The sequence below is a fragment of the Coregonus clupeaformis genome, unplaced genomic scaffold (assembly GCF_020615455.1).
Source record: "Coregonus clupeaformis isolate EN_2021a unplaced genomic scaffold, ASM2061545v1 scaf0212, whole genome shotgun sequence".
Taxonomy (NCBI): domain Eukaryota; kingdom Metazoa; phylum Chordata; class Actinopteri; order Salmoniformes; family Salmonidae; genus Coregonus; species Coregonus clupeaformis.
Genome location: NW_025533667.1, coordinates 264,966 through 282,793, shown reverse-complemented (window position 1 = coordinate 282,793; position 17,828 = coordinate 264,966). Strand labels below are relative to the sequence as shown.

The 17,828-nt window shown below is 47.3% G+C and overlaps 1 protein-coding gene across 2 annotated transcripts in view; it reads right to left on the bottom strand.

Annotated features, from left to right (window-relative positions):
- LOC121559648 (synapsin-2-like) overlaps nucleotides 1-17,828 on the bottom strand; it is a 264,426-nt gene that overhangs the window by 23,505 nt on the left and 223,093 nt on the right. Inside the window, exons 10-11 of one of the 2 annotated variants that reach the window (XM_045214190.1) lie at nucleotides 13,263-13,394; nucleotides 10,150-10,201 (exon numbers count right to left, since the gene is read on the bottom strand). In XM_045214190.1, coding sequence (XP_045070125.1) covers nucleotides 10,150-10,201; nucleotides 13,263-13,394 — 184 coding nt within the window. The remainder of the gene's footprint in view (nucleotides 1-10,149; nucleotides 10,202-13,262; nucleotides 13,395-17,828) is intronic. The other variant, XM_045214191.1, reaches the window with a different exon arrangement.

Sequence of the window (17,828 nt, the reverse complement as noted above, 5' to 3'; positions counted from 1 at the left end):
ATTTGCCATTTAGCAGACGCTTTTATCCAAAGTGACTTACAGTCATGCGTGCATACATTTTTGTGTATGGGTGGTCCCGGGGATCGAACCCACTACCTTGGCGTTACAAGCGCCGTGCTCTACCAGTAATTTATAGATCGGCAGGTAAGGGTGCTCTTGAGCGGCTAGGTGTTCTTTACCATTTGGTCATCAGATTTGCCACCAATGCTCCTTATAGGACACATCACTGCACTCTATACTCCTCTGTAAACTGGTAATCTCTCTATACCCGTCGCAAGACCCACTGGTTGATGCTTATTTATAAAACCCTCTTAGGCCTCACTCCCCCCTATCTGAGATACCTATTGCAGCCCTCATCCTCCACATACAACACCCGTTCTGCCAGTCACATTCTGTTAAAGGTCCCCAAAGCACACACATCCCTGGGTCGCTCCTCTTTTCAGTTCGCTGCAGCTAGCGACTGGAACAAGCTGCAAAAAACACTCAAACTGGACAGATTTATCTCCATCTCTTCATTCAAAGACTCAATCATGGACACTCTTACTGACAGTTGTGGCTGCTTCGTGTGATGTATTGTTGTCTCTACCTTCTTGCCCTTTGTGCTGTTGTCTGTTGCCCAATAATGTTTGTACCATGTCTAGTGCTGCTACCATGTTGTGTTGCTGCCATGTTGTGTTGCTGCCATGTTGTTTTCATGTTGTGTTGCTACCATGCTGTGTTGTTGTCATGTTGTGTTGCTGCCATGCTGTTTTGTCATGTGTTGCTGCCATGTTGTGTTGTCATGTGTTGTTTTCATGTTGTGTTGCTACCTTGCTGTGTTGTCATGTGGTGCTGCCATGCTATGTTGTTGTCTTAGGTCTCTCTTTATGTAGTGTTGTATCTCTTCTTGTGATGTGTGTTTGGTCATATATTTATATGTCCTTATTTTATTAATCGCCTTTCCCAACAGGAGGCCTTTTGCCTTTTGGTAGGCCATCATTGTAAATAAGAATTTGTTCTTAACTGACTTGCCTAGTTAAAGAAAGGTTAAATAAAAATGAAATTAAAATTATTGTATGTTTAACTGTACTATGTATTATTGTATGCATTACTGTACTATGTATTACTGTACTATGTAATACTGTACTATGTATTACTATGTATTACTGTACTATGTACAGATCCTAAGATCTGGAAGGTGGTACATATCCTCCCCCTTTGCAAAGATGGGGATCCTTCTGACCTAGATAACTACCACCCAATTTCTAAACTATCATGCCTTGCAAAAATATTAGAAACACTGGCAAACTCTCAGCTAAGAACTTTTTAAACTTCAAATTATACTCTTAATGTGCATGTCTGGTTTTAGACTTGGACATAGCACCGTTTCAGCTGCTATGCTTGTCTTAAATGATGTATTAAATGGCTTAGATCATTGGAATCACTGTGCTGCCATATTTATAAACCTATCCAAGGCTTTTGATACTGTCAACCATCCCCTACTCATTCAAAGGTTAGGGTCTGAAATGGGCCTCGAACAGGCTCCTGGCAAGTGGTTTGGGAACCATCTGTGAGATAAGACACAAATGTGTGCTTTCTGATGGTGTCAAGTGAAGTTACCTCAATATTACTAAAGGTGTTCCGCAGGGGTCGATTTTGGGACCTGTCCTCTTTACTAATTAAATAAATAATATTAGTCTATATGCAAAAACCTGTAACATTCATCTGTATGCAGAATACACTGTTATGTACGTTATTGCTCCTACAGCTGACCAGGCTATGTTGGAGCTGAAATCTGATTTTGTTGCCTTGCAGAAAGTCCTTGTTGATTTAAAATAGGTACTTAATGCAGGAAAAACTAAATGTACGTTGTTTTCTAATTCTCGTATAAATATTTCAGATGGCTTAAACATGTATGCATTTGATGGCTCTTTCTTTACTTTGCTGACTTTATTGTCCCCATGGGGACATTTTGTTGCAGTATCATGCACTTGTTTAAAGTGGCGTTTAAATACATTACATTACATTACATTTTAGTCATTTAGCAGACGCTCTTATCCAGAGCGACTTACAGGAGCAATTAGGGTTAAGTGCCTTGCTCAAGGGCACATTTACGTCATTTAGCAGACGCTCTTATCCAGAGCGACTCACCAATTGGTGCGTTCACCCTATAGCCAGTGGGATAATCACTTTACAATTTTTTTTGGGGGGTAGAAGGATTACTTTATCCTATCCCAGTAGACAACAAATTGACAATACAAAAATCATAACAGTTACATACAGTACATAGTGCCTTCGGAAAGTATTCAGACCCCTTGACTTCTTCCACATTTTGTTACGTTAAAGCCTTATTCCAAAATTGATTAAATAATCAATCTACAGACAATACCCCATAATGACAAAGTGAAAACAGGTTTTTAGAAATACCTTATTTACATAAGTATTCAGACCCTTTGCTATGAGACTCAAAATTGAGATCAGGTGCATCCTGTTTCCATGTATCATTCTTGAGATGTTTCTACAACTTGATTGGAGTCCACCTGTGGTAAATTCAATTGATTGGACATGATTTGGAAAGGCACACACCTGTCTATGTAAGGTCCCACAGTTGACAGTGCATGTCAGAGCAAAAACCAAGCCATGAGGTCGAAGGAATTGTCCGTAGAGCTCCGAGACAGGATTGTGTCGAGGAACAGATCTGGGGAAGGGTACCAACAAATGTCTGCAGCATTGAAGGTCCCCAAGAACACAGTGGCCTCCATCATTCTTAAATGGAAGAAGTTTGGAAACACCGACTCTTCCTAGAGCTGGCTGCCCGGCCAAACTGAGCAATCAGGGGAGAAGGGCCTTGGTCAGGGAGGTGACCAAGAACCCGATGGTCACTCTGATAGAGCTCCAGAGTTCCTCTGTGGAGATGGGAGATCCTTCTAGAAGGACAACCATCTCTGCAGCACTCCACCAATCAGGCCTTTATGGTAGAGTGGTCAGACGGAAGCCACTCCTCAGTAAAAGGCACATGACAGCCCACTTGGAGTTTGCCAAAAGGCACCTAAAGACTCTCAGACCATGAGAAACAAGATTCTCTGGTCTGATGAAACCAAGATTGAACTCTTTGGCCTGAATGCCAAGAGTCACGTGTGGAGAAAACCTGGCATCATCTCTACTGGGAAGCATGCTGTGGGGATGTTTTTCAGCAGCAGGAACTGGGAGACTAGTCAGGATCGAGGGCAAGATGAATGGAGCAAAGTACAGAGAGATCCTTGATGAAAACCTGCTCCAGAGCACTCAGGACCTCAGACTGTTAGGCCTACTGCTGCTAGGTAGCTCTCTCTCTGCTCTCCCCCTCCCCTCTGTCTGTCCTTGATTGCAGGAGTGAAGTCTGGTGTGCGGGAGTCAGGGTTCCAACTGCAGCTCATTCACCATAATCACCTCAGCCTTTAAGACCCGGTCAAACTTGCCACTCATCGTCAGATCATAGTCAAGACGACCATGTTAGTTTCGCTGTTTCGTCCTTTGTGTTTTTGGCCTGTTCTAGTTACTTCTCTCCTGTGCCACAGATTATTGGAACCTGACTCCTGCCTCCGCTTCACTCCTGCCACCACCATCCCTTTTCCACTACCGGACCTCCCTTTTGGACTCACCACGGACACTAGGACATTACGGTACCACACCTGCTCTGAACCTGGATCTGTTACCCTCCCTGTAAACCTGGACTTGCTCTTCCCCTATTATTGGAAACCTGGACAAATTGAACTTTGTAAATAAACCTGTTAAACCTTCTCTGGCTCGGTGTAGTTGTCTGCATTTGGGTTCAAATCCAGTTAAATCATGACAGTATGATCTGCCAACATGAACCCAGCAGACAGTAGCTCGGATACCACCCCAGAGTGCACTCGAATTCGGACTGCCATAGCCAATCAGGGCATTTTACTTGGCCAACATGATACCCTGTTTAAGACATATCCGAGAACAGTCAGGTGCTGCTTAATCAGGTTCAATTACTCACCAATCAAGTGTCTGCCCTTACTACCCAAGTTAATAATGCACCCCTCGTTCATGGCATACAAACTGCTCCTTCTCATGCTCGCCTGTTTTTCCAGGCTCCTCCAGCCCAGATCAGAGAGCCTTTGTTCCTGCTCCAGAGCGCTATGACGGGAACATGGGAACCTGTGGTGATTTTTTTGACTCAATGCTCGCTGGTGTTTGAACAACAGCCCCTCACCTACGCCTCAGAAAGAGCCCGTATTGCCTACCTTATCAACTCTACTAGCGGTTCCGCTTGTTCCTGGGGATCCGCGGTCTGGGAGAGTCAGTCGGACATTTGCAACGCTACGTTGCCTTCACCACTGAGATGAGGAAGGTTTTCACCACCCCGCACGGGGCAAGGAGGCTGCTAAACGTTTGTTTTCTCTTCGGCAGGGATCTCACAGTGTGGCGGAGATGGCAGTGGAGTTTCGGACTTTAGCGGCAGTGAGTGGTTGGAAATGACGAGGCATTACAAGGAGTGTTCATTAATGTTTTAGCTGAGACCTTGAAAGATGAATTGGTGTCATATGATGAATCGCCTACGCTGGATAATCTTATTTCACTCACCATCAGGTTGGATAATCGGATTCGGGAGCGCCGCCGGGAGAGGAGTGGTAGTTCCAAGCAACCTGTCTGTCGTCAACCAACTCCTCCCCGCCTCTTCCCTACGGAGAAGGCCGAGTCTTCCCGAGTCGATACTAGGAGCACTGAACCCGAAGCCATGAAGGTGGGTCGTGCACGGTTGTCCTCAGAGGAGCGTGCACGTCGTATTCAGGCTCGGGTCTGCCTGTTTGTGGAGAAGCTGGTCTTTCGTTCCTTCCTGCCCAGTTCGTCCGGGAAAAGGGCCGGCTCATCATTAATGGGAGAAGTTTTGGTGAGCCGAAGCAGCGATTCTTCCTCTTCTCCCCGCATTCTGCTCCAGGCATCCCTCCAGTGGCAGTCCCAGGATTTCCCTGTTAGTGCGCTGGTTGACTCTGGTGCCGATGAAAGCTTTTTGGATCGAGAGTTGGCTCAACAAATGGACTTAGAGACTGTACCTATGGACCGTCCGCTGCAGGCTAAGGGTCTAAATGGACAATTGTTGACCCGTATTACTCATCAGACTGTTCCTGTTTGTCTCAGAGTGTCGGGTAATCATCAGGAGAACATTCAGTTTCACATCATTGACTGCCCACAGACCCCCTGGTCCTTGGTATCCCCTGGCTCATAAGACACAATCCACACATTGATTGGGTGACAGGTAGAATTGTTTCATGGAGCACATTTTGTCATGTGAATTGTTTGTGTTCTGCTCAGACCCCTGCCAGCACTGTGCCTCAACCTCCACTGAGTCCATGGATCTCTCTGCTGTCCTGACGTGTATCATGACCTGGCATCCGTTTTCTGCAAACACAGAGCTACTTCTCTTCCTCCTCACCGGCCTACGACTGCGCCCTTCCTCTCCCCCAGCAGTCGCCTGTACAATCTCTCCCGCCCGGAGACGGAGGCTATGGAGAACTACATTCGGGGACTCCTTGGCGGCAGGTATTATTCGTCCTTCCTCGTCACCTGTAGGAGCGGGATTCTTTTTTGTTGGAAAGAAGGATAAGACCCTCAGACCCTGTATTGATTTCCGTGGCCTTAACAACATCACCATTAAGAACAAATATTCTCTGCCTTTAATTAATTCTGCTTTTCCCTCCTTCATGGTGCAACTATCTTTACCAAACTGGATCTACGAAATGCGCATCACCTGGTGCGCATTCGTAAAGGTGATGAATGGAAGACTGCCTTCAACACACCCTTGGGACATTTTGAGTATCTGGTTATGCCTTTTGGGTTGTCCAATGCCCCTGCTGTTTTTCAGGCACTAGTCAATGATGTCCTTCGGGACATGTTGAATCGGTTTGTTTTTGTCTATCTGGATGATATCCTGATTTTCTCAGAGTCCTCCCAGGAACATGAACTGCATGTGCGCCAGGTGTTGCAAAGGTTGTTGGAGAACAAACTGTTTGTGAAGATGGAGAAATGTGAATTTCATGTGTCTGAGACCTCTTTTTTGGGTTACATCATAGCTCAGGGGGAGTTGCGGATGGACCCAGCTAAGATCTCTGCTGTCACGGACTGGCCAGCCCCCTCCACCCGCAAACAACTTCAACAATTCCTGGGGTTTGCGAACTTCTACAGGAGGTTCATCAAGGACTACAGCCGCATTGCGGCGCCACTCACCGCTCTCACCTCCATCTCACTACCGTTCGCTTGGAATGAAGGGGCCGAATCAGCGTTCGAAGAACTGAAACATCGCTTCGCCTCGGCAATCGTGAACTGCTCGCCGTTAAGCTGGCTCTCGAGGAGTGGCGGCATTGGTTGGAGGGGGCGGAACAACCCTTCATCGTTTGGACGGATCATAAAAATCTGGCATACATCCAGTCAGCGAAGCAGCTCAACCCCCGTCAAGCCAGGTGGGCACTATTTTTTGGGAGATTCAATTTTTCTCTGTCTTACCGTCCTGGGTCACGCAACGTCAAGCCTGACGCCCTGTCTCGTGTTCATTCGGCTGTTGATACTGGTAGTAACCCTGAACCCATCTTGCCTCCTACCTGCAGTATTGCGGCCATCACATGTGACATCGAAGGGATTGTTAGACAGGCTCAACATCATCAAGCTGACCCTGGGAGGGGTCCTCCTAACCGGTTGTTTGTCCCTGAGTCTGCTCGCTCCCAGGTACTTCAGTGGGCTCACTCGTCTCCCCTTACCTGTCACCCTGAGTTACGCGGACCCTTGACTTTGTGCGACGAAGTTCTGGTGGCCCAGGATGGAGGCGGACACTCGAGCCTTCATTGCTGCTTGTACGGTATGTGCACGAAGTAAGAACTCCACCCAGGCCAGCGTGGTCATCTACGACCTCTGCCAATACCCAGCCGGCCCTGGTCACACATTGCTATGGATTTTGTCACTGGACTTCCCCCTCGTCTGGAAAGACTGTCATTCTTACTGTGATTGATCGTTTTTCTAAGTTCGCTAATTTTTGGCCCTACCTAAACTGCCCACTGCCAGAGAGACGGCTGATATTTTGGTTGAACATGTGTTTCCGCTCTCATGGTCTACCCACTGATATTGTCTCTGACAGGGGTCCCCAGTTGTCTCCCCAGGTATGGAAAGCTTTCTGTAAAGCTTTGGGCATCACATCCAGCCTGTCCTCTGGATATCACCCCAGACCAACGGGCAAGCCGAGAGAGCGAACCAGGAGATGGAGACCGCTCTCCGCTGTGTCACAGGGTCTAACCCCTGGGTCATGGAGCTCCATGCTCCCCCTGGGTGGAATATGCTCATAACACCTTGACTAACGCTTCCTCTGGTTTGTCTCCCTTTCTGTGTGCTCTGGGTTATCAACCTCCCTGTTCCCTTCTCAAGAGAGGGAACTGGGTGGTACCTTCGGTGCAGTCCCACATGCGCCGCTGCTTCAAGGTCTGGAGGAAGGCCAGGGTAGCTCTGTCCCGAGCTTCGACATGCAGAGGCAAGCCAACCGTCACCGGTCCCAGGCTCCCGGTTACTCTCCTGGTCAAGAGGTATGGCTTAAGTCACATGATCTTCCATTGAAAGTGGAGTCTAAGAAGATGGCGCCGCGTTTTATAGGACCGTTCAAGATACTGTCTATTGTTAACCCCTGCGCGGTTAAGCTACAGCTTCCTGCCTCCCTACGGGTTCATTCCACTTTTCATGTTTCCCAGATTAAGCCTGTGTCGGTTAGCCCTCTGTGCCCGCCCTCTCGTCTCCCTCCTCCGCCCAGGATCGTGTCTGTCTACACTGTCCGGCGACTTCTGGATGTTCGCCGCCGGGGTCGTGGTTTCCAAATTACAAATTGAACTTTGTAAATAAACCTGTTAAACCTTCTCTGGCTCGGTGTAGTTGTCTGCATTTGGGTTCAAATCCAGTTAAATCATGACACAGACTGGAGCCAAAGTTCACCTTCCAACAGGACAACAACCCTAAGCACACAGCCAAGACAACGCAGGAGTCGCTTCGGGACAATATCTGAATGTTCTTGAGTGGCCCAGCCAGAGTCCGGACTTGAACCCAATTGAACATCTCTGGAGAGACCTGGAAATAGCTGTGCAGCGACGCTCCCCATCCAACCTGACAGAGCTTGAGAGGATCTGCAGCGAAGAATGGGAGAAACTCCCCAAATACAGGTGTGCCAAGCTTGTAGCGTCATACCCAAGAAGACTTGAGACTGTAATCTCTATGAAAGGTGCTTCAACAAAGTACTGAGTAAATGGTCTGAATAGTTTTCATTTTTAATAAATTTGCAAACATTTCAAAAAACCTGTTTTCGCTTTGTCATTATGGGGTATTGTGTGTAGACTGATGAGAAAAAACAACAATTTAATCAATTTTAGAATAAGGCTGTAATGTAACAAAATGTGGAAAAAGTCAAGGGGTCTGAATACTTTCCCGAATGCACTGTATACCAATGAAAGACTAGCCTGCTGGCCTTACCGGGTGGACTGATCTCATGTTGTACATCTCTTAAAGCCTGTATCACCCTCAGCATAAACTGATCTCACGTTGTACATCTCTTAAAGCCTGTATCACCCTCAGCATAAACTGCCTGCTTCCTATTAAGTAGTGATTTTAGATGTTTTGATACCCAAGGCTTATGGTTAGGGGAGATTTGACAGGTCTTAGTTGGCACAACTGACTCTACACAGAAGTTTGCATAGTCTGAAACAACATATGTGAGTTCATTAAGATCAGAGCTGCTGTCCTGAAATACCTCCCACATAGTCAAAACAGCCTTGGAGACGAGCGATTCTGTTGTCGTTCCAGATCTGGACAGTTTTAACTGTAGGTTTCTCCCTCTCCAGGAGCCGACAGTAGGTTGGCTGGAGGTAGACAACATTGTGGTCTGATACCTCCAGGGGAGGTCTGGTGGTGGCAGGCCGGAGGTAGACAACATTGTGGTCTGATGTCCCCAGGGGAGGTCTGGTGGTGGTAGTGAAAGCATGTGCTATTGTCCCAAAGCACAAAGCAAGAGTCTTATTCTTCCTAGTGTGACATTTCCCATACTGGTGGTCCGCAGGACGTAGCGCAAAGTGCAGTTGTTAAAATCCCCTAATAACTGTGGATGCGTAGGGGGATGGATTCCTGTTTCTGTGAGAGAATATAAATCATCTCTGATGCCTTTGCTTTATTAGCTTTTGGTTGAATGTACACAACGGTAACAAACAATTGGGGAACTCACGGGGCAGATAGCAGGGTCGCAGTGACACAGACAGAGTCTCTCTCTGACCAGGATCGATTTACACCACAGGTCATAAGGCCTTTAACTATGGAAGACTGACACCATTCCACTAGGAATTTCATTAACACATTTTCTTACTCATGCTCCAATCAGAATTAATATATATATATTTTTTTCCCAATTGGTAGTTACAGTCTTGTCCCATCGCTGCAACTCCCCTACGGACTTGGGAGAGGCGAAGCTCGAGAGCCATGCGTCCTCCGAAACACGACGCTGCCAAGCCGCACTGCTTCCTGACACACTGCTCGCTTAACCTGGAAGCCAGCCGCACCAATGTGTTGGAGGAAACACTGTACAACTGGCGACCGAAGTCAGCTTGCAGGCGCCCGGCCCGACACAAGGAGTCGCAAGACCGCGTTGGGACGAGGACATCACGGCCGGCCAAACCCTCCCCTAACCCGGACGACGCTGGGCCAAACCCTCCCCTAACCCGGACGACGCTGGGCCAAACCCTCCCCTAACCCAGACGACGCTGGGCCAAACCCTCCCCTAACCCAGACGACGCTGGGCCAAACCCTCCCCTAACCCGGACGACGCTGGGCCAAACCCTACCCCAACCCGGACGACACTGGGCCAAACCCTCCCCTAACCCAGACGACACTGGGCCTAACCCTCCCCTAACCCAGACGACACTGGGCCAATTGTACGCCGCCTCAGGGGTTAGGGTTAGGGTTAGGACACAGCCTGGGATCGAACCCGGGTCTGTAGTGACGCCTCAAGCACTGAGATGTAGTGCCTTAGACCGCTGTGCCACTCGGGAGGCCAGCCAGCTTGAAATTTCTAACCGCCCAATCACTTGGCCTGAACCTGAGTAGTTTCTACAGCAAAACCATTATGGTCTAGGATGTAATGTAAACAACCTTGAGATTGGCGCCACTGGCCGGTGTTCTTGGTCGGCTCTGCCACTTCCTTCTGAAACAGACAGAGACATGGACAGAGATCATGACAGGTAGCACGGGTGTAGTCACATGGTGGAATAGCTCAGGTATCAGCAACATGATCAGCAGTAAACTACAGGTCAGGACAGCTGTAACATACTGTATAGTTAACATTGATTACAGGTTTTCTGGATTGTTAAGACAATTTTAATGAAAATGGGGTCCACTTGACTTCCATCATAAGCTAATGAGCACAACAATATTATTTTCTGCTAAACTGTAAGTCATTTCTCATTGCTTTCACACACAATGCAAATGATAAGCACATTTCTGCATAACAGTAAACTCTTCAAATAACGCAAAAGTCAGTTGAGTAAATCATGTCAAACAAAATTCAAACATTTTGTCACAGCTGATTCAAATTACTCCCATGAATGTGAACCTCTTCTGCGCGTGTGCTAAACTTCTTTGCACAATTGTTCAATCAGTCCTTATTCATGCATAGAAGAGGTCACCTCTGATTGCTGTTTGCAAGAATGGACCAAGTAAGGCTGAGGGCAAGGACAAAGGAGAGGTAGAGGGGCCCATAGAGGAAGATAGTTCAGCTCTCAGTTAAAATGGAAAAAGTTCATATAAAGCCTTTTTTTCTGGATATTCATGCTCTTTAGTGACATTCTTTCTGCATTGGTCATCTTTGGTCAAATCATTTTAGGACAAAAGAATACAGGCCATGCTGTGGTAATATCTTTACTTTCCTTTTATGGCGCATGCTATAACAATACTAAGCTATATGGAATTGTTTTAAGAAAGTCATACCAAGGATCATTTAGCTGTTTGATTTAGAATTTTTAAACCCATTGAAGTATAAATATATATATACACTACCAGTCAAAAGTTTTAGGACACCTACAGTGGGGAGAACAAGTATTTGATACACTGCCGATTTTGCAGGTTTTCCTACTTACAAAGCATGTAGAGGTCTGTAATTTTTATCATAAGTACACTTCAACTGTGAGAGACGGAATCTAAAACAAAAATCCAGAAAATCACATTGTATGATTTTTAAAGAATTAATTTGCATTTTATTGCATGACATAAGTTTTTGATACATCAGAAAAGCAGAACTTAATATTTGGTACAGAAACCTTTGTTTGCAATTACAGAGATCATACGTTTCCTGTAGGTCTTGACCAGGTTTGCACACACTGCAGCAGGGATTTTGGCCCACTCCTCCATACAGACCTTCTCCAGATCCTTCAGGTTTCGGGGCTGTCGCTGGGCAATACGGACTTTCAGCTCCCTCCAAAGATTTTCTATTGGGTTCAGGTCTGGAGACTGGCTAGGCCACTCCAGGACCTTAAGATGCTTCTTACGGAGCCACTCCTTAGTTGCCCTGGCTGTGTGTTTCGGTCGTTGTCATGCTGGAAGACCCAGCCACGACCCATCTTCAATGCTCTTACTGAGGGAAGGAGGTTGTTGGCCAAGATCTTGCGATACATGGCCCCATCCATCCTCCCCCTCAATACGGTGCAGTCAGTCCTGACCCCTTTGCAGAAAAGCATCCCCAAAGAATGATGTTTCCACCTCCATACTTCACGGTTGGGATGGTGTTCTTGGGGTTGTACTCATCCTTCTTCTTCCTCCAAACACGGCGAGTGGAGTTTAGACCAAAAAGCTCTATTTTTGTCTCATCAGACCACATGACCTTCTCCCATTCCTCCTCTGGATCATCCAGATGGTCATTGGCAAACTTCAGACGGGCCTGGACATGCGCTGGCTTGAGCAGGGGGACCTTGCGTGCACTGCAGGATTTTAATCCATGACGGTGTAGTGTGTTACTAATGGTTTTCTTTGAGACTGTGGTCCCAGCTCTCTTCAGGTCATTGACCAGGTCCTGCCGTGTATTTCTGGGCTGATCCCTCACCTTCCTCATGATCATTGATGCCCCACGAGGTGAGATCTTACATGGAGCCCCAGACCGAGGGTGATTGACCATCATTTTGAACTTCTTCCATTTTCTAATAATTGCGCCAACAGTTGTTGCCTTCTCACCAAGCTGCATGCCTATTGTCCTGTAGCCCATCCCAGCCTTGTGCAGGTCTACAATTTTATCCCTGGTGTCCTTAATACAGCTCTCTGGTCTTGGCCATTGTGGAGAGGTTGAGTCTGTTTGGTTGAGTGTGTGGACAGGTGTCTTTTATACAGGTAACGAGTTCAAACAGGTGCAGTTAATACAGGTAATGAGTGGAGAACAGGAGGGCTTCTTAAAGAAAAACTAACAGGTCTGTGAGAGCCGGAATTCTTACTGGTTGGTAGGTGATCAAATACTTATGTCATGCAATAAAATGCAAATGAATTATTTAAAAATCATACAATGTGATTTTCTGGATTTTTGTTTTAGATTCCGTCTCTCACAGTTGAAGTGTACCTATGATAAAAATTACAGACCTCTACATGCTTTGTAAGTAGGAAAACCTGCAAAATCGGCAGTGTATCAAATACTTGTTCTCCCCACTGTATATATATATATTTAATGCATTTTGCTAATTAAATGGGTCATTTTAGCCAACATGTTTCAGTTTGGGGCTGCATGTCAATTGTTTTGAAAAAGTGAATTCTGATTGGACAAATGTGCTCAAGCAATAGAGAAAAACGGTAACATATAAGGCTGTTAACAAATAAAGACAAACATGACAGAATGTTCAATGAGGAAGGACTGGTAATGAGTCTCCCCAACAGGTGGCGCCGTGAGCAAAGACAAACTGTTCTGAAAACAACATTACAGCAACAATCAAACTTCATCTGCATTTCACTCCTCACATCTTTAACCTGCACCTCAGATATAGTGTACATTGAGGAATGCAGATACACAGTAGTGATAGCTTCCTTATCGGTCTCTGGACAGGAGAGTGATAGTTTCCTTACCGGTCTCTGGATAGGAGAGTGATAGCTTCCTTACCGGTCTCTGGACAGGAGAGTGATAGCTTCCTTACCGGTCTCTGGACAGGAGAGTGATAGCTTCCTTACCGGTCTCTGGACAGGAGAGTGATAGCTTCCTTACCGGTCTCTGGACAGGAGAGTGATAGCTTCCTTACCGGTCTCTGGACAGGAGAGCGAGCGGCCATCCGTGGCTGAAGCTGGTTCATCTTAGTCAGCACCAGATCAGAGATGAGCTGTCTGTCCTCTGCCTGGTGCTCTCCGATCAGCTGCATGGAGGAACCCACAACCTGGCAACCCAAAGGCACAGTATACAGCAGTTAGAACTACAACCAACCTGGCAACTCAAAGACACAGTATACATCAGTTAAAACTAGAACCAACCTGGCAACCAAAAGAAACAGTATTTTTATTTATTTTTTTATTTCATTTATTTCACCTTTATTTAACCAGGTAAACCAGTTGAGAACAGGTATACAGCAGTTAGAACTAGAACCAACCTGGCAACCAAAAGAAACACTATACAGCAGTTAGAACTACAACCAACCTGGCAACCAAAAGAAACAGTATACAGCAGTTAGAACTAGACCCAACCTGGCAACCAAAAGAAACACTATACAGCAGTTAGAACTACAACCAACCTGGCAACCAAAAGAAACAGTATACAGCAGTTAGAACTAGAACCAACCTGGCAACCAAAAGAAACAGTATACAGCAAGGGGTGAAAGTAAGGCGGTACGGTCCGGTATGGAGTTGGACAAAATAAATAGTGGGGGTACGCTGTACTGGTAAAACATGAGCCTATCACAATTACAAGACCGAGGCGCAAGCGGACAATAGTGTAAGCATCAATTCATGCTACAAGTGTAAGCCTAATGAGAAGCTCAGAACATCATTACAATACACATAGATCTCTTTCCATTCATCACATTGGACTGTTGGGGACATCATTACAATACACAGAGATCTCTTTCCATTCATCACATTGGACTGTTGGGGTTTGGATGCTGACATGATGTTGTGAGGGGACGGGTAGCCTAGGCCTACACTTTGTTAAGTGATTGTTTGACAATCAGATGAAAACATCATGACTGGTTGTGTTTCTGCTACATTAAAAGGCATAGTCAATGTGGCTAGGGGAAGCTAAGCTTTCCTTAAAGTAAGTGGATTTAAATTGCCAAAATGATATAGCCTAATTAGCTTACTCCTGTCTCTTCAGAAATCAATAACATTATTCAAAATAGGCTACCACACCAGAAAACATGATTTTGCCACAGAGGATCATTAGCTTCTATAATAGTTTTTGGGCTGTGGATTGTTTAAATCGCCTACAGTCAGAAGGGCCTGCATGTTGGGCAACGTGTGCAGAAAATACCAAATAGATAATTGTTGAGTTGCGACTGTCAGTGAAAAGCAGAGACCCAGCCAGGCATATCACAATATTTAAAAATACAATCACAGTTCAGAAAGCAAATGGCTATTACTGTAAAGAGATTATTAACTTAAATTATTCACTTAATTGAGCAAACAGTATCCTATATTATTGGCACCAGCGGAGAACATCGGCCATATCCCTGGTGAGTGTGTCACGCCCTGGCTCGGGGGACTCTCTTATGTTGAGCCAGGGTGTTAGTTTCTATGTTTGGTTTCCTTGGTCCTCTTCATCTGTTCTAACCCTAACCCTAGCCATATCCCTGGTGAGTGTGCATATTCATTGTCTTTATTATTGGGTCAGTGCCAGTTTGTTTTCCTCCTCCAGGTTAGATGGGTTAGGGTTAGGGGCTGTGTTTCCTCCTCCAGGTTAGATGGGTTAGGGTTAGGGGCTGTGTTTCCTCCTCCAGGTTAGATGGGTTAGGGTTAGGGGCTGTGTTTCCTCCTCCAGGTTAGATGGGATAGGGTTAGGGGCTGTGTTTCCTCCTCCAGGTTAGATGGGTTAGGGTTAGGGGCTGTGTTTCCTCCTCCAGGTTAGATGGGTTAGGGTTAGGGGGCTGTGTTTCCTCCTCCAGGTTAGATGGGTTAGGGGGCTGTGTTTCCTCCTCCAGGTTAGATGGGTTAGGGTTAGGGGCTGTGTTTCCTCCTCCAGGTTAGATGGGTTAGGGTTAGGGGCTGTGTTTTCTCCTCCAGGTTAGATGGGTTAGGGTTAGGGGTTGTGTTTCCTCCTCCAGGTTAGATGGGTTAGGGTTAGGGGCTGTGTTTCCTCCTCCAGGTTAGATGGGTTAGGGTTAGGGGCTGTGTTTCCTCCTCCAGGTTAGATGGGTTAGGGGCTGTGTTTCCTCCTCCAGGTTAGATGGGTTAGGGTTAGGGGCTGTGTTTCCTCCTCCAGGTTAGATGGGTTAGGGGCTGTGTTTCCTCCTCCAGGTTAGATGGGTTAGGGTTAGGGGCTGTGTTTCCTCCTCCAGGTTAGATGGGTTAGGGTTAGGGGCTGTGTTTCCTCCTCCAGGTTAGATGGGTTAGGGTTAGGGGCTGTGTTTCCTCCTCCAGGTTAGATGGGTTAGGGTTAGGGGCTGTGTTTCCTCCTCCAGGTTAGATGGGTTAGGGTTAGGGGCTGTGTTTCCTCCTCCAGGTTAGATGGGTTAGGGTTAGGGGCTGTGTTTCCTCCTCCAGGTTAGATGGGTTAGGGTTAGGGGCTGTGTTTCCTCCTCCAGGTTAGGGGCTGTGTTTCCTCCTCCAGGTTAGATGGGTTAGGGTTAGGGGCTGTGTTTCCTCCTCCAGGTTAGATGGGTTAGGGTTAGGGGCTGTGTTTCCTCCTCCAGGTTAGATGGGTTAGGGTTAGGGGCTGTGTTTCCTCCTCCAGGTTAGATGGGTTAGGGTTAGGGGCTGTGTTTCCTCCTCCAGGTTAGATGGGTTAGGGTTAGGGGCTGTGTTTCCTCCTCCAGGTTAGATGGGTTAGGGTTAGGGGCTGTGTTTCCTCCTCCAGGTTAGATGGGTTAGGGTTAGGGGCTGTGTTTCCTCCTCCAGGTTAGATGGGTTAGGGTTAGGGGCTGTGTTTCCTCCTCCAGGTTAGATGGGTTAGGGTTAGGGGCTGTGTTTCCTCCTCCAGGTTAGATGGGTTAGGGTTAGGGCTGTGTTTCCTCCTCCAGGTTAGATGGGTTAGGGTTAGGGGCTGTGTTTCCTCCTCCAGGTTAGATGGGTTAGGGTTAGGGGGCTGTGTTTCCTCCTCCAGGTTAGATGGGTTAGGGTTAGGGGCTGTGTTTCCTCCTCCAGGTTAGATGGGTTAGGGTTAGGGGGCTGTGTTTCCTCCTCCAGGTTAGATGGGTTAGGGTTAGGGCTGTGTTTCCTCCTCCAGGTTAGATGGGTTAGGGTTAGGGGCTGTGTTTCCTCCTCCAGGTTAGATGGGTTAGGGTTAGGGGCTGTGTTTCCTCCTCCAGGTTAGGATGGGTTAGGGTTAGGGGCTGTGTTTCCTCCTCCAGGTTAGATGGGTTAGGGTTAGGGGCTGTGTTTCCTCCTCCAGGTTAGATGGGTTAGGGTTAGGGGGCTGTGTTTCCTCCTCCAGGTTAGATGGGTTAGGGTTAGGGGCTGTGTTTCCTCCTCCAGGTTAGATGGGTTAGGGTTAGGGGCTGTGTTTCCTCCTCCAGGTTAGATGGGTCATGTTGGAGGCTGTGTTTCCTCCTCCAGGTTAGATGGGTTAGGGTTAGGGGCTGTGTTTCCTCCTCCAGGTTAGATGGACATCATGTTGGAGGCTGTGTTTCCTCCTCCAGGTTAGATGGACGTCATGTTGGAGGCTGTGTTTCCTCCTCCAGGTTAGATGGGTTAGGGTTAGGGGCTGTGTTTCCTCCTCCAGGTTAGATGGGTTAGGGTTAGGGGGCTGTGTTTCCTCCTCCAGGTTAGATGGGTTAGGGTTAGGGGCTGTGTTTCCTCCTCCAGGTTAGATGGGTTAGGGTTAGGGGCTGTGTTTCCTCCTCCAGGTTAGATGGGTTAGGGTTAGGGGCTGTGTTTCCTCCTCCAGGTTAGATGGGTTAGGGGCTGTGTTTCCTCCTCCAGGTTAGATGGGTTAGGGTTAGGGGCTGTGTTTCCTCCTCCAGGTTAGATGGGTTAGGGTTAGGGGCTGTGTTTCCTCCTCCAGGTTAGATGGGTTAGGGTTAGGGGCTGTGTTTCCTCCTCCAGGTTAGATGGGTTAGGGTTAGGGGCTGTGTTTCCTCCTCCAGGTTAGATGGGTTAGGGTTAGGGGCTGTGTTTCCTCCTCCAGGTTAGATGGGTTAGGGTTAGGGGCTGTGTTTCCTCCTCCAGGTTAGATGGGTTAGGGTTAGGGGCTGTGTTTCCTCCTCCAGGTTAGATGGGTTAGGGTTAGGGGCTGTGTTTCCTCCTCCAGGTTAGATGGGTTAGGGTTAGGGGCTGTGTTTCCTCCTCCAGGTTAGATGGGTTAGGGTTAGGGGCTGTGTTTCCTCCTCCAGGTTAGATGGACGTCATGTTGGAGGCTGTGTTTCCTCCTCCAGGTTAGATGGGTTAGGGTTAGGGGCTGTGTTTCCTCCTCCAGGTTAGATGGGTTAGGGTTAGGGGCTGTGTTTCCTCCTCCAGGTTAGATGGGTTAGGGTTAGGGGCTGTGTTTCCTCCTCCAGGTTAGGGTTAGGGTTAGGGGCTGTGTTTCCTCCTCCAGGTTAGATGGGTTAGGGTTAGGGGCTGTGTTTCCTCCTCCAGGTTAGGGTTAGGGTTAGGGGCTGTGTTTCCTCCTCCAGGTTAGATGGGTTAGGGTTAGGGGCTGTGTTTCCTCCTCCAGGTTAGATGGA